The sequence below is a fragment of the Otolemur garnettii genome, unplaced genomic scaffold, assembly GCF_000181295.1.
Source record: "Otolemur garnettii isolate 467f Iridium unplaced genomic scaffold, OtoGar3 scaffold00057, whole genome shotgun sequence".
NCBI classification, from domain to species: Eukaryota; Metazoa; Chordata; class Mammalia; order Primates; family Galagidae; genus Otolemur; species Otolemur garnettii.
Window position 1 is genome coordinate 2,002,977 of NW_003852452.1, and position 16,606 is coordinate 2,019,582.

General features: G+C 38.1%; 1 protein-coding gene and 1 pseudogene across 1 annotated transcript in view; both read right to left on the bottom strand.

Annotated features, from left to right (window-relative positions):
- Positions 1 to 11,863, bottom strand: part of ABCC9 (ATP binding cassette subfamily C member 9) — a 126,471-nt gene extending 114,608 nt beyond the window's left edge. Inside the window, exons 1-4 of the mRNA XM_023514704.1 lie at positions 11,741 to 11,863; positions 11,279 to 11,383; positions 6,877 to 7,038; positions 4,257 to 4,398 (exon numbers count right to left, since the gene is read on the bottom strand). Of these exons, the coding sequence (XP_023370472.1) occupies positions 4,257 to 4,398; positions 6,877 to 7,018 (284 nt within the window). The 5' untranslated portion in view covers positions 7,019 to 7,038; positions 11,279 to 11,383; positions 11,741 to 11,863. The remainder of the gene's footprint in view (positions 1 to 4,256; positions 4,399 to 6,876; positions 7,039 to 11,278; positions 11,384 to 11,740) is intronic.
- Positions 3,173 to 3,664, bottom strand: LOC111726216 (annotated as a pseudogene).
- Positions 11,864 to 16,606: the final 4,743 nt, after the last annotated feature.

Here is a 16,606-nt window from a genome sequence, read left to right on the forward strand (position 1 = left end):
AAGCCATGGGTGATAATGAAGGCCTAGCTTAAGTTTTGGCAGCAATAACAGGAAATAATATCCATGGAAAAAATCAATTGTTACAATGAACAGGATGGGAAAATAGTGTTAGAGGCCATGAACAGGTAGAAAATAACATCCAGGTGGATGGGTAACCAAATAAGGTATTAAGAGGATGAGCAGATTGGAAGGAGGACGCAAATAAGACTCAGTGGAGACGGGTGGATTGTGAAGGTGTCTAATAAACACGCAAAGGGAACTGTCCAAGAGAGAAATGTAGGAAGAGATTTGGAACATTATCAGTAGTGTAACTTGGAATCATTGTAGACTTGATAACCATTATTTGAATGTAATATGATGCATTTAAAAACCACCTGCCAACTCCCATAAATAGTTCAGAATGGTTAAAATGGAAAAAATAGGAGATAAATATTTCATCAGCACAGAAATTAGGAAAAGCCTCCAATATTCTCTGATTATTGAACCAAAAAGAATCCAAAACTCACTACTGAATATTTAGAAAATTCAAAAAGGAGCACACTTTCTATCAAAAACTATACGGTCACTACCATATCTAGAAGAAAATCCATGACCTTAAGAAAGAATTTTGAGAAATAAATTAGTCTATTTAAGAAGTGAGAAAAAAATAAGAAAACATCGTTAAGGGAAGAAATTATAAAGAATTAATAAGCAGCTATGGTAAGATTTTATACTTACTGTGGCATTTCCTTATTAACGATTGACTAATGAGAATGAGCATTTGTTATATATCAAGTAGAGTTCATAAAGATTTTGTTAAAAAAAAAAGAGAAGGAAAGAATGATCGGCAGGGTCAAAAGTAATAACTATGACAAAGATAAAGGTATCCATTAAAGTGGCATTAAAGATCACAGAGAGTCTTGTAGAGACAGTTTCCAGAGTAAGAAAGCGCAAGAGAGAAAGAGAACTTTTGGGTTTGAAAGTAACTGGAAAATAACTTTTTGAAAAGCCTGGAGAAAGGGGGAAAGAAGAAAAAGTCTAAAGAATGGGAGAGCAAAGCACAAGATCAAGGGTATGTGTTTGCCTGTTTGTCTTTAGGAAGGCCCTGGGTATCACCACCACTACAAACGAGTTTCCTCATTAGCACAGGTCATTATCAAGTGCTCAGTCTGCATTTTCCAAGTCTCCTACTGAACATCATCAACCACTAGGCTGGAAAGGAAGAGCTCGCCTTATTCACAGAACATCAAGTTTTTAAGATAGATCCGACTGATCTATCATCCATTTCATATTAATCCATGCACATAGAAACACAGAATCAGCCTAAATATTAACAAAATTAAAAAATTAAGACTAGAATTGACCTTGCTAGTGCAAATATACCAAAGGTTTTACACAGTAATCAGTAAGATTATACGATGGCTTCCTCCCAAGCTTCTAAAGGCAGGGGGAGATGGCGTGCATTAAGGAGCCTTTAATTTTTCTTCTTCTCAGAAATGAAGGCATGCAAACATATCTGCACCAGACCCTTACAAAGCATTACGTGGAGTTAGCTCCATAGCAAGAGTCTGGAAATTCATTACTTGCTAATTGCTACAGAAAACCATAAACACATGTGGGAGAGGTTCTGATTAGATAAGAAGAAAATTATTTCTGGAGGTTTCCTTTTTATAGCTTTAAAGGCCTTCTATTAACTCTTCAGGAAAGGTATATCATTTAGCATAAATTCATAATGAAAATTTTCCTATTACAGTCCCTGGTGATGAATGAGATAGGTTCTGCGGGTTGTTCTTAAGTTGAATTTGTATGTAAGTTGGAGCAGGTACATTTTTCTATTACTTGTAATAGCCTCCCTTCACAAGTGCAAGTCATACCTCAGTCGGGCATTCGTAACTTGGGGACCTACTGTCATGGCCTCTGACTTTAAGTGCAAGTTATACATGAGTTGGATGTTTGTAACTTGGGGACTCCCCTGTACTTAACTTTATCTTCTCACTGTATGAGAAAAATATTCTCCCTAGTTTATCTTCAGGTTTATAAATGCAATTCATTGTATTCTAACTGCCTAATACAAAGGATTTCTTTTTTAAGAATGATAAAATTCCTTTAAAAAATACTGCTTTTATGGCAAATCTTGATTTTTTTTTTTACTTTAAGAATGGTTTTATTTTTTGTGCAACTAATGGAAAGGTGTTCTACCCATAAATTCTACTTTACAAAAACAATCAGGAACTTTTATAAATAAAATCACAGAACAAACTTTAAAAGGCAATGGATTCCTCTTCTTCACTGCTGGGCTAGAAAAATCAAGCTTATTCTGCCAGGAATCACAAGGTGGAACTGAATATTCCCCAAGTGGACATTATACAGTGCCATTTCAGGGAAAGACTATTCAGCTTTCATCCCCAACATCCATAACTAGCTTTTAGAACAGTTAAACTCGGTAGCAGGTTCAAACCTGGCCCTGGTCAAACTGCAACAAAAAATAGCCAGGCGTTGTGGTGGGCACCTGTAGTCCCAGCTACTCAGGAGGCTGAGGCAGGAGAATCACCTAAGCCCAAGAGCCAGGTTGCTATGAACTGTGATGCTACAGCACTCTACCTAGGGCAATAAAGTGAGACTCTGTCTCTAAAAAAAAAAGAACAGTTAAACCCAGCCAAAGTAGTTCAGTCTAGGCTTTATGATATAAGGCCATTATGCTCTTGAAAGATGCTAAAAACAGGAAAGACTGATCAAAATAAAAGATGTTATTGGAAACTAATAGTCACAAATTGTTAGTTCCTTGCTGTATCTCCTGTCTACAAAACATTAATAAAGGGATTATTTTACTGTAAAGAAAATTTTAGTTTCACGTATCACTAGTCAGAACTTTTATCCTTAGTTTTTGCATAATAGGACCTGCCCAAGGCCATTATCCAAATAGCATGACCATTGTATGCCCACAATTCACTTCTGTCTTTAAAAACAGAACTTTCATAATTTACATAAGCACATCTGTAGTGAAGGTTTAACACTGAGATGCAATCAAACATCCATACTATGTGATTTTTTGCAGACTGCAATGTAGGTGATATTTGTTTAATCCCCTTTCATTTGAGTGACCCTATATAAAAAATAAATCAATAACTTAAAGCTCTGTCTCTAGAAAACATTTCCAAATGTGCACATAGAAATGGTTACAGACAGTAAGTTTTTAGGAAACATCGTCCATGTCCACATCCTCTTGGAATTGCTGTACCATTTTCTCTTCCAACTTCTTTCCTCTGCCTGCCTGGGGGTATCAGATAAGATGGATGTTTTGCTTGACTTCCTTGATGTCCTGGACTTTCTGTAGCTCTTTATTTTTCTTTGGTCTGTTCATTATAAATTTCGCTTGGCGTTTCTGTTTGATCTCGTCAACTCTCTTCATTGCATCAATAGTTTTATTCCATAGCTCTCTCTGGTATTTGACAGGTTCGTGTCTACGTTTCTCAAATTCAAATGAATTATCCACAGTAAGCTCTTTACCAGCTGCTTTCCAGAATGCTTTAGCCCACCTGACCTTGCGAGGATCGTGCTTCTTTTTAAAGTTTTTGTGACATTTGGATTAACAAAATCTGAACACCTTGAAATCGTTGCGGACAAACATCGTGCCGTGGCTAGGGTAGACTGGCCCTGAACAGAAATAACACTTCTCGATATGCATGTCAAACTTGGGGGGACCCCGCAGACCCTAAGCTAAACTTGAGAGGAAGTCACAAATCTTGATTTTAAAACAATTTTCTGCTTTGCCTCAATTTTTTTGAGTCTATCCTCACTGGTTCCTGGACTTCTTGCATGCCTGTTTCATCTGTCTTTACTTCTTTACAAAATAAATGGAAACATCTGAAAACTGATTAATATGTAAACTGCACGTGAACTTTATGGCCACCCTGTATAGCTATTAAAACTCTATCTCAACATAGGCAATCGTTCTATTTATACCTATTTTTAAAGATAAATTAAACATTGGAATGTCTAGGAGAGAAGAATTTTCTGCAAGGGCCGCATGGATTGGGAAGAACATAAAACACATGCCTGGGCCCGTCAGAGACCTGAACTTGTGTTATCAGATAAACATGTAGCAATACAAAAATGCAGACAAAACCATGGTTATCATATAAAACGGGGAACAGCTGTGTTCCTAATGTGTCATGCCCCATGAGTTAAGCCTGACTTGATGCATTCTTAGCTCCACCTGCATGGATGATATACCTGCTGGTATGTCGTAATGGGGTAACGCACATCAAGCCACTTACGAGTCTGACACGATGCCCTCTGCTATTTCACAAACATGCACAAACAGGAGCGCAAATGTAAGAATCCATCTCAGGTTATGTCCAGGAAAATGCAGCCATGTGTTGTGATGAATTTGTACTTTTGAACTTTGGCTCCCCCATCCTGAAAAAAAATAAAATAAAAAAGAGATAAACAAAAGGATCAATTATAATCATGGAAATAACTTACCGTATGCACATTATGATGCGCTTTTAGGGTAGGGGCTCCTGCGAACATTATTGTCTTCTAGGATGGCAATGGAAATCCTGATCTATTTTCCTTATGTTAAAGAATAACAATTTCAGACTGCCCAGGCTAAAGCATTAACATTTGTTTCACTGCTCAGTTATAACCCCAACTCTAGAAGACAATATAGTTTTATCTCCTGCTAATCAGGTCTTCCGGACAGCTTTCTGATCAATTCAAAAGGAAGCCAACTGATGATCATAATAAAAGAAATTTGGTGTCTAAAGTATTTCAAAACTTGCGACGTGTGGGAGACTAACAAGAAAAGACTTACTTGGTTATGAGCTGCAAGACTCCTTAGCAAGTCAACTCTTAATTATATGCCTATGATATGCAAAAAAATTGCTGCAAAGTGGCATTGATGCTTTTCTCAAAGAAAGTTAAAGTTAAAGATCTTCCAAGCAGGCTCAAAAACATTATAGTTCTCCAGTCAGCTCATCACCAAAGAAGAAATTCGAGATGGCATTTTAGTAATCCCTCTTCATATATGGAATGCTAGGAATGGATTCCACTTTGTCTGCTTTTGTTCCCTTATTTTCTCATTTTTTTGCAGGTCACTACGAATGCCCTTAGGCCAAAAGTAGAAAAATGGATATTTTCTACCCCGTAGGACAAAAACTCCATAAACTCCAAGGATAAATGGAGATTTGTGCTTGAAATATTGCAGGAAAGCAATTCTGAATAGACAACAAGTTACCCCTGAAAAACTCTATGAACGGAAAGTTGGTGCTTGTGTCAGTTGGTTCTAGATTTGCTTCATCCTTGGAAGGTTAGTTACAGTTAGTATGTTCTAGTGCTACTCCTGTAGGAAAACTCCATGCCTTTTTTTGCAACATTATAATTTTCCTAGCACCTGATACTTCTTTATGATCCCTCTCTAAGTTTAGTAGCCCATGCTATAAAGGAGGCCTGCCTTTTACTCCATTGCCCTTTCACAATGTCCACTCCAATTCCACTCTATTCCAATACCCTGGTTGTCAGCCTCTTTGCTGGATATTAGGGATGCAGAAGGGAATGTCATAGTCCTTGGTCTCCAGAAGTTAATTAAATGTCAAAAATAAATTATTAATTGCAATTAACAGTAAAAAAAAAAATTCCAATTTTGCCCAATGGGCCTCCTAGAACTCTACAAATAATGTCACATAAACAATCACTATTTCTACATATGGCCACTCTGGTCCCAATATATTTAGTGTCTGAACATTCATTTAAAACAAATATGTATCAAGAGTTACGTTGGCCTCTGTATATACCATGACAGAAATTCTTTAATCTCTGTTAGAATAATCCCAAAGGCATGTTATCCTCTCCATTAATATGTGTTAAGTAAATAAGTAAAAGCATATAGATTATCTTCAAACTTTCCTTTAATGTATGCCATTACATTATTATAGTTTTCTTAAGAAAATCCATCTGGTAACTTTTTCATTTATTTTTATAGGCAAAATTATGCATGGGAAAATTAAACACAAATAATTCAAAATAGCAGTAACCTCCTCCGAAAAGCCAGGATATGGGAAGAATAACAAGACCAGGAAATGTTATGCAGAGGGAGTCTCTTTCCTTCTTACTATTATATCCCTTGAGGTGAGTGGAGATAGGTTCAATGGATGGGCAGTATATTAATCTTCATCATTTTAGATACCAAAATATTTTATAATATTTGAAAAGTTAAATGGTCTATTTTGGTAGTTTGAGAGAAGTTAGAAAAATTATAAATAATTGCCCTAAATAACTGGATTTGGGACATATGTAAACTATGAAATAATACAGGGAACTGTATTGTAATATTCACTTGTTTCCAAATAGTTTGTGCATGTGCTCTTTCTACCCCAAACACAAGCTATCACTCCCGCTTTAATCTGCACATTCTGTATCTTTCGAGTCCCCAAGCATGTCCTTCACCCTATCCTACCTGCCTCAAGAAGAGTACCTGGAAGTGGGCTCACACCCTGGCATCCTCATTTCCCTTGACTTTGACACATCTCCATAACATGCGTCCTGGAAGGCGAGTGCTCTGTCCTGCCTACCCATTCTTCATTCCCTTCACCCAGCACAAAGCGAATATTGATCAGATGCTTTCGCTCCATCTATAAAATTACCCCTTTCCTTCTTTTTCAAAAACTACCACTGCTGCCTGAAGGTCACTAATAAGTGAGCATGGGACCGCACCTAGGAAATATTACATGCCAAAAATTGCATCATTGGAAACACAAATACCTGCTTGTTCATTTCTCGCAGATGTACACATTAGCTTACTTGTTGGAGAAATTAAGTCAACATTATCCCAAATCTCAGCCCCTCATAAGAATTATAAACATCAGGCGGTATATTACAGGCCATTAGGTTACTTACCAATGAACAATATTGGAAAAGTGATAAACAGTAGGAAGACGTGAGGGACCAGGTTGAGGGCATCCACAAAGCAGGTGTTCTCTAACACACCGTCATAGATATTATACGAAGAAACGTTGTTACCACAAAATGAAAGGCTCATGTCTTCGTATATGGTTCACTCTAAAAGGGTGAGAAATAAGAAAGAAAATCCCTTCTGATGACTAAACTCTTTTTCATAAAACTATATCCTTAAATAAGTGATTACCTAATAAAATTAGTCGCCCTTATTTTTTTCAGTTGACAAAGTCAGAAACTCCATGGTAGAGTTACATAGAGTAACTCTATGTACAAAGGTTCTACAAAGGTTCTATAAATGTTTCCCATAAATCCTCTCTGAGGTTTTCTTTCTCATACTTTTTTCTAGAAGAAATATTTTAATTTGAAAACTATATTATAATGAGTATGTACTGATAGTAGTAATCTCCAAATACTCGGTCTGTTTGACTAAAATGATTCAAAGAACGAAAATGGTGATATATCACAAAAAGCAGGAGAAAAAATTGAACTAATGACTGGAAGGTCAAAAGGGTGCAGTTTCACATTCTTCCTTACATTCATTGAAAGTGCTTTAGGAACAACCTCAGCTGGACACAGTTTTCTGAAACATTTCATTAATTGCAGAAAATAGAAATACACAGAGGTGAACATGGCTGGTAAGAGACATCAGTCTTTCTCCGAAGAACATTAGAAATCCAGTCCTCAAGACAAATTAAATATTGCTCAAGTGGCAAGTTAAAGAAAATACTCCAGGCCCCTCATTAGAATATTCTCACATGCAATGCACTCAAGTTTAAAACCAAGGGTGTCTTTTAATTGGAAATCTGTACTTCATGAGCATACAAGCAGATGAGTTTAGAGAGGAAACGGAGGCCAAGACCACGCAGGGCTAAGTCATTGTCAGGACTTTGGCTTCTACCCTGAGAGAAGTGGGCCCCTGGAGCTCTTTGAGCAGAGGAGTGACAAGCTCTCGCTTAAATTCTATTAATAAACGGATCCCTCTCAGTGCTGTGCTTAAACAGATGATAGAGGCATGAAGGTCTGTTCCATAAAAACACTGCTGTGAAATTACAGCAAGAGCTTTAGCATTCTGAAAACAACTTTCATAGCACCTATCATTTACTCAGCACCTACTAAATTCTGGGACTGTGCATGCATTATCTTAAGTCCTCAGACCAACCTCATAAGGTTTGTGGTGTTATTCCCTTTTTACAGGGGAAGATACTGAAGTCCAGAGAGGTTCAATAATGAGCCAACCAGTAGAGGAGCCATATCCACTCCCACATGTCTAACGTAGGAACTATGACTTCCCGCCGCATCCTGCAAACTCCAACTTGTTTTATTTTGAAAACAAGTAGCCATTTAAGATTGTAACCTCTCTGGCCTTTGTTTCTTGTACACATTTATGACACACTGGATTCTGAGTTAGACTATTAAAGGTTAGTCTTTAATAGTTTGACTTAGACTATTAAAGGTTGGCAAAATTGTGATTGACTAACAGAGTATCTTTTCTTTCTTTCATTGACAATTGACTTAGCAATGGTCACAGACCATTTTTCTCTAATAGTTTTCCTAGAAAAGAAACCAAGAATGGTACACAGAAAAGACTGGCAACAATGAGTAAATTATTGGAGAAATAAACTTTTGAGCAATAATTTTATAAAGCATTACGTGAACACAATAGCTGGAGACTCTATGTATTTATAATCTTAAATGCTTAAACAGAAAGTTTCTCAGTATTATTTCTGATGACCCCTTTTTTGATAAATCACTGGTATGGACTCTAGTGAGTATTTTTCTCATCTTTTAAAACTTTTTTTTTTTTAACTCGAAATGAAGTTATGTAATTGGCAAATTCTTGTAAGTGATCAAGATTCTAAGCTGAATAAAAGAATGTAGAAGGACCTGAGAATTTTAAAAATGGAAGTTATTGACTCGAGTGTGTAGGTGAGATGTAGCTCTGAGAAAGACGGAATAAAACAAAAGCTAAAAAATAACATTGAGTAATGAATTCTTTAAGGCTACTTCATTTGGTAGAAATGCTAAAAGGAAACTTAAAGCCCACTCGAAATTGAAAGACATGTATAAACTGTTTCCTAGCATGAACCAGAAAATAATTTTTGCTTTAGCTACTTTTATAATTTTATCCAAAATTATAATACTCCAGGTGGCCACATTTATAAACCATTATCATTGAGCCAGATGCTAAAATACACATGTAATCCGAATTTGCAAATTACATCCTTCATTAGCTATAAGAATGGCCTGCCTAGTATTTATTTATTCAGTCTTGAAGCCTATCAATTAAATCATTTGGGGATAAATGCTCTGTGTAACTGTGGAAAGAAAATCTCAATGAAATAGAACATGGAAAAGTCTGAGAACCTTTTTAGCTATATATATATCAGATATCTGGGATTGTAGGCCATTATTTAATTAACTGTAAAGATACGTATCGTTGCTGACTATGTGTGAGTTACTAGGAATGCAATAGTGCAAAAGACAGAAACAGTGCCTGTGATCCTAGACTATATAAATCAGACTCTGTTAGTCCCAGCAGTTCTTGGTATACTAGGATATTTGATGTAAAAGACAGGGAATTATCCAATGACACCATCATGCAAAGGTGTGTGCCTTGAATTGGTAAAGGTAAAGCTTTTGACTTTTTCCCTCTGGCTCCCAGCCTGTCCACTACCTCTTACCACATGGCTTCTTTTACCTTTTCTTTTGCTTCCTTAAACAGCTTTCTCCCTTGACCCTTAGACACCTTTGCAGGTACCCAGTGTTCACGTGGCACATTCTAACAGCCAGCCCACAATACAACCAAAAAGAGGGAAGGAGCAAATTTATTGCAGATTATCTTGATAATTATGGTGTTTATCAAAGACATCTTATTCAATCAGGATGTCTAATTAATTCTTAAATTCCCAACTGTCATTCCATGTTTCCTTCCCACAAATCACGTTCAGTGGGGGAACCAGATCCATTTCCACATGTCTGACTTATAAACTATGACTTTCCACTACATCACGCAACCTCCAGCTTGTTTTGTTAAGAGATTATGTCATCTATTCTTGAAAGCAAGCAGCAGCAATTTAAGTCTGTACCCTTGCTGGCCTTTGTTTCACATGTTTATGTCACACTGGATTCGGAGTGAGATTATTACAGGCTGTCAAACGTGTGATTGACCAATGGTATCTTGTCTTTCTTTCAAGGAATGCTTGGGGAAGGTTATGGATGGCTGTTCTCACTGACTAAACCCCCCCTTCTGGGGCTGCCTAGGTTAATGAAACACTGACAAAGACCCTCTATCAAGAAGGAAGGAGAGGAGGGAAGAGAGGACAGATGAGAAGACATAACGTTTTCCTCCCACGGAAACACTGACAGGTATTCCAGTGTTTCAGAGAGTTGACAGGAGAACTTGACTGAATGAACTTTAAAGAGAAAGATCAAAAGTGAAACTTTGATCGTAAGGATGATTTATACAACAGAAAACTTAAAATGAAAACAATCTCCAGGCTCTAATGTATGATTTCATGGTGAGAACAGTACTCTCAGTATTCTTATTCCTTAAAATGCACTGTATGAAGTTCCACACCCCAAAACTTTTAAATTTAGCCAATTAATATAATAATTGACTTATTAGCTCTGTTGGTTTTTCTGTAAGAGGAGAAAGTAGTTGTTCTAACTACTTAAAGAATTCTAACAATTCTTTAAGATGTGAAGGTATGCCAGGTATACCACTTATTTTTGCCAGGCCTCGCCTTTGGAAGTAGACTATTAGTAAAGTCAGTGAAAACAAACTCTCTTTCCTGTCCATCCAGCAGCAAGTGGTCACTCTAATTAAATAGGAATGCCAGAGAGCAGAAAATGCTGGAAAACACCTGAAGAAAACACACTAAACTCAATATAAAATTGTCATGGTTGCATACAAAACAATTCATTCTTTAGTTACTTAGAGGCTAAGCAAATTGTGTTATGAGAGAGAAACACGACATTTTCAACAACTTAGGGCTTTACCATTATCTAGGGATTTTCAGGAGGGAGATCCCTTGTAAAACTAATGCAGTATTAACTTTGAAGTTGCTTAGTGGATGGTTCATGAAAAAAACTAGCTGTCTTTCTAGCTGGCTAGCTATGACAGATCCAAGTAGGGAAATCACTAGCAAAAAAGACCACTGACTTCTGAATTAGTTGCTGATTTATTTAATTCACCCATTTCCTCTCCAGTAGCTGCGAAATTCTACCCTACACCGAAAGAAATGCTGTAACTGCTCAGCAGCTATGCCTTAGACAGACCCTGGAGTGAGACTTTAAAAAGAAAATCCGAACTGAACAAATAAAGCAGAAAATAAAGAAATACCTTGGTGCTGCTTCAAACCCCTGCGGGTGCACTTGTGCTACTTTCAAAACATCAGACTACCTACACCGTCTTAAGCTGTAAATTTCAAACCAGGACGCAGAACTCCTAAAAAAAAAAAAAAAAAAAAAAAAAAAAGCAAAGAATAGCAAAAGTTAAACAGATAGAAAGCTACTTCACGGACCATACAAAAAAATGTAATAATAACTCTTTTCACGGTTTCCAGTTGGTTTGTGTAGAAGCCGGCGGTTTTGAAGTAAAACTGGAAACCTGACCGCCCCCCACCACCCCCTCTCTTCTCCGCCGGGCCTCATCCTTTCATCTAGGAATAGCCAGCGTGGAAGCAAAGCGCCGAGAGGGAGCGGACGCCTTTGGTTGCCGAAATGTTAGATCAAAATCCACAGTTTACAGTCACCCCTTACAATTTTTAAATGAAATATATGGAAAAGACACGGATTCACTTACTCCGATGACAGCTGTCCTCCCCTAGCAGAAGCACGCAGCGCCGCCCGAGCAGATTATTTTTAGGGTGGTGGGAGATCAGCTGCTGCCTCCTATCGAGTTTCTGAATTGCACAAACCGTTCTGGGCCGGGCGGACACTGCGACTCCGAGGCAGGAAACAGCAGAAGCCCCGCGCGCAGCGCCTGGCTCCGGAGACCCTCCCCACCGCCGCTCTGCCCCGCTTTCCGCAGCGGAGCCGTCAACTTGGGGCGCGAGATGCAGAGATTTTCACAAACCCAACAAGTGACCCCCCAAATTTCATGAGACACGGAAACTTGCAATATATGATTCAATGATTCCCGGCATCTGGTTTTCAAACGTCAAAACAGGTTACTTGCATCGTATCCCACCCCCACGGTCTGTAAACACCTTTTTATTAGCCTCTTAGGGAAAAGGATTTGGGGGTTCACTGTCCCGCGAACGGATCCGGGAAATGAGAAGAGCTCGTTCTAAGCAGAGGAGCCGGCGGCCGAGCTGACTTAGCGTCGCGAAGATCTCGCTCCAGCAAGGCTGGCTCGAACTTTCCCCCCAGCGACCGGGAAAACCTGGGTCGCCCCCTGGACCAGTAGCCGCGCTGTCAAAAGGCGACCCTTGCCCGAGTTCCCCAAAGTCAGCCTTTGGTTCCCACGGACTGCACAGTTAGTTCCCGGTCTTTTGCTCCCAACCCGAGACTATGACTCTCGGGAGAACACGCGCGTTAACGCGATCGCCCCACCACCACTCCCCCCAAAACGCAAGCTGTGAATTTTGCCCCCGACAACCCTCTTTAATTAACATTGAGTTTTCTCAAGGGCTACTTCTGAGTCACCATGAAATAATCATTGTTTTCAGACTGTCCTGGTCGGATGAAGGATGGTCAGCCGCTCGCGCTACTGTCTCCCGAGCCTCTGCGCCTACCCCCAATGCGCGCCGCTGCAGGACTGCGGCTGTCCAGCTGGTCCCCAGACCCGAACCCTCAAGACGCGGGAGGTCCCTGCTGCTCGGAACTGTGAACACAGACCGACTCCGGCCCTGCCACTCCCCGGGATGTCCCTGCTGCTGCTCTCTCTCGGGAAGGTGGCTGCGTCCTCGGGTGAGTGAGTGCCCTCCCTGACCCTGCGACAGGGGCTTGAACCCACGGCCGCTGAGGGTCTGCGAGGCCAGCTGGGGGCGGAACCTGGGAAGGTCCAAAGACTCGGTTCCTGCAGCCATTGAACGCTTGAGGACAATACCCTGGAGCTGTTTGCTGCGACACTGGCGCAGGGAGAAAAGAGCGCGCACTTCAAGAATGAACAGAACTTCTGGGCTGTGGGTGGAACCCGGGGAGACCGATTGAGCAAGCTGGAGAGGGGACCTGAGGCTCCCCAGAGCTTCTGTAAAAAACGAACTGGAAATGGTGGTGCAGATAATCCCACACTGACAACACAAGATGAAGTTGACTTGATTCTTTTTAATATTACTATTACCAACGTCATTTTTAATGATCCAAAATCGTGCTTATTGTAGAAATTTTGGAAGATCTGAAGGTCAAAGGAGACCTTAACCTCCCCACTGCCCTCCGCTCAGAAAACTACTGAAAATACAGTTTTTTAAAACAAACATAGGCTGTCGCTTCTCGGCCTATTGGCTAAGATCAAGTGTGTGAAACAAAGACGGGAGATGCGGGGCATCGATTAAGATGGACCAGGAAGCCGGCCTGCCTGATATCAAATCCTGCGCCTCTGCTTGGAGATTTTGAAGCCTCTCCCCTCAGTGCCTCAGCTTTCTCTTCTGTATAATGGGACAGATAAAAGTGTACGGTCATAGGGTTGGTGTGAGGGTAAATGAGATAATACCTGTGTAGAATCCGAGAGGATCCTTACCCCTTGAATAAACACTAATAAATGTTATTATGTAATAAATGTATCCTATTTTTTCTATGTATATTTTTATCGTTTACATCACAACATAATTGTCTTCTGTCTTTTAAAATAACTTATTTTCCAGTGGTATTTTAAAACCTTTATAGAAATGGTTTAAATGGCTGCATTAATATTCCATTTTGTGGCCATAGCGTATTTTACATTTATTTTCCCATTTTTGGACGTTCAGTTGCCTAATTTTTACCAATCTCTCTGACTCTTTGCTGAACTTTTTTGGTATACGTTCTTTTTCTTTCTAACAGGTAATTTATCTAAGATGCAGTCTCTAAAAAGCAATTACAGTGGCCAGTGCCTGTGGCTCAGTGAGTAGGGCACCGGTCCCATATACCAAGGGTGGCTGGTTCAAACCCAGCCCTGGCCAAACTGCAGTAAAAAAATAGCTGGGCCTTGTGGCGGGTGCCTGTAGTTCCAGCTACTCGGGAGGCTGAGGCAAGAGAATGGCTAAGCCCAAGAGCTGGAGGTTGCTGTGAGCTGTGCCCACAGCACTGTACTGAGGGCGCAAAGTGAGACTCTGTCTCTAAAAGAAAATAATTTTTTAAAAAAGCAATTACAGGGTCAAAAGCAGTGAATATTTTTAAGGCTGTGAATAGAGAATGCAAAATCATCCTTCTAAAAAGTTCATATTAACCCCTCAAACTATGTGAGATGACCTATGCTATCTGCATTAACAACCCAAACTGTATGAGATGGCCTTACCCTCATTGGCTGTCTTACATTTTATTTTTTAAAATCTTGTAATTTGGCAGATAATATGCAATTCTTTACTACTAACATTTAGCATGTTGCCCAATGTTCTTTAATGTTTGTATTCCCTCTTTTGTAAACAGTTCATTTACATACGTGTCCATCTCATGAATCTTAATAAAGTTTCTTACCGTTTGTGTAAACTTTTAATTAGAGAAGGATACTAATCTTGGTTCATATATATAATAAATGCTTTTTTCCAATTTGTCATTTTAAAAAATGGTAGTGATGCTGCCTTTCAAAAAAGTAAATACGATGTTTTTTATTTATTCTATGAAGATTTATTGGAGTACACACAACGTGCTAGGCACAGGCTAGTAATGAGTGATACCTCTTGGGGTTCTTGCCTTCCTGGTGCTTCCTTCTCAGGGAATGTTTACATAGGAAAATTGTTGCTTTTTACCACTGCGATGTATTCCAATGCTTCAGTTAATAAATGTTCACCTTCATTCTATTTGTTTAAAAGCTTCTTTTAAAATTTTATTCTGGAATTTATTTTAGCATATGCTATGAGATGAGAATCTAAATTAATATTTTATTTTGTTATACCAACACTATTTTACTGAATGATCATATTCTTCTGCTTTGCTGTGTAATACTCTGCTTTTCATGGACATATAATTATTTTATAATGAGATCTGTTTCTGGGCTACCTGGTCCTGTTCAATTGATCTGTTTTTCTTTTCTTTTTTTTTTCTATTACTATGATTAAACTGATTTGATTTTTATATAGTAAGTCATAGTTTAATACTTGAAGGATATAACAAAAATCAAAGAAGAAATAAATTAAGTAGAAACAAGAAAAACAATACAAAAGATCAACAAAACTAAGAGATGGCTTTCTGAGAAGATAAAAAAAAATTGAAAAACCCTTAGCTATACTTAAAAAAGAAAGAGAGAAGACTGAAATAAATAAATACATAAATGAAAGAAAGATGTTATTACTGACACCACAGAAATGTAAAGGATCTTAACAGATTACTGTGAGCAATTTTCCAAGAAGTTAGATAACCTTTAAAAAATTCTCTAATATAAAACTTACCAAGACTGAATCATGAAGAAATAAAAAATCTGAAGAGGGCTAAAACTAGCAAGGAAATTTAATCAATAATTAAAACTCTCGAAACAAAGAAAAGCCCAATACCAATGGCTTCATGGGGGAATTCTTCCAAATATTTAAAGAAAAATTAATGCCAATTCTTCTCAAACTCTTTTGCAAAATTAAAGAGAAAGGAACACTTTCAAATTTATGAGCTTTAAATTATCCTGGTACCATATCCAGATAAGAAAATAAGAAATAAAAAATCACAGGCCAATATCCCAGCAGAAGTTAGATACAAAAATCTTCAATAATATACTAGCAAAGAATATCCAACAGCACATTGAAAGCATCATATACCATCATCAAGTGTGATTTATTCCAGAAATGCAAGGATGGTTTAATATACACAAATCAATAAATGTGAAATACTATATTAATAGAATGAAGGGTGACAATCATATGATTATCCCAACCTATGAAGGAAAGGATGTTGAAAGAATTCAATATACTTCAAAGATTAAAAACTCTTAACAGACTGCAGAAAGAATATGCCTCAACATTATAATGTCCATAAGTGGACACCCCATGATTAACTTCATATTGAACATGAAAGAACTTCCTTTATAGTCAAGAAGAAGCCAAGGATGCCCACCCTCACCCTTTTATGCCATATAGTTCTGGAAGTCCTAGCCAGAGCAATTAGGCAAGAAAATGAAATAAACAGCATCATAACTTGAACGGAAAAAGTATAATTTGAACATGACATGAAATTCATGTATAGAAAACTTTAAAGACTATCAAAAAATGTCAGAACTAATAAACAAATTCAGTAAAGTTGCAGGATATAAATTAACACACAAAAATCAATTGTGGTTGATATACTAACAATAACATATCTAAGAGAGAAATTAAGGAAGTAATCCTATTTCAATTCATCAAAAACAACACAGTACTAATAAATAAATTTAACAAAGAATTTAAAACATCTGTACTACAAAATCTAGAAGACATTGATGAACGAAAATATAGAGGAAAAGCTTTTGGCATTGATCTTAGCAATGATTCCTCAGATTTGATAGTGAAAGTGAAGGCAACAGACTAAAAAATAAACAAGTGTGCCATCACCAAACTAAAAAGCATCT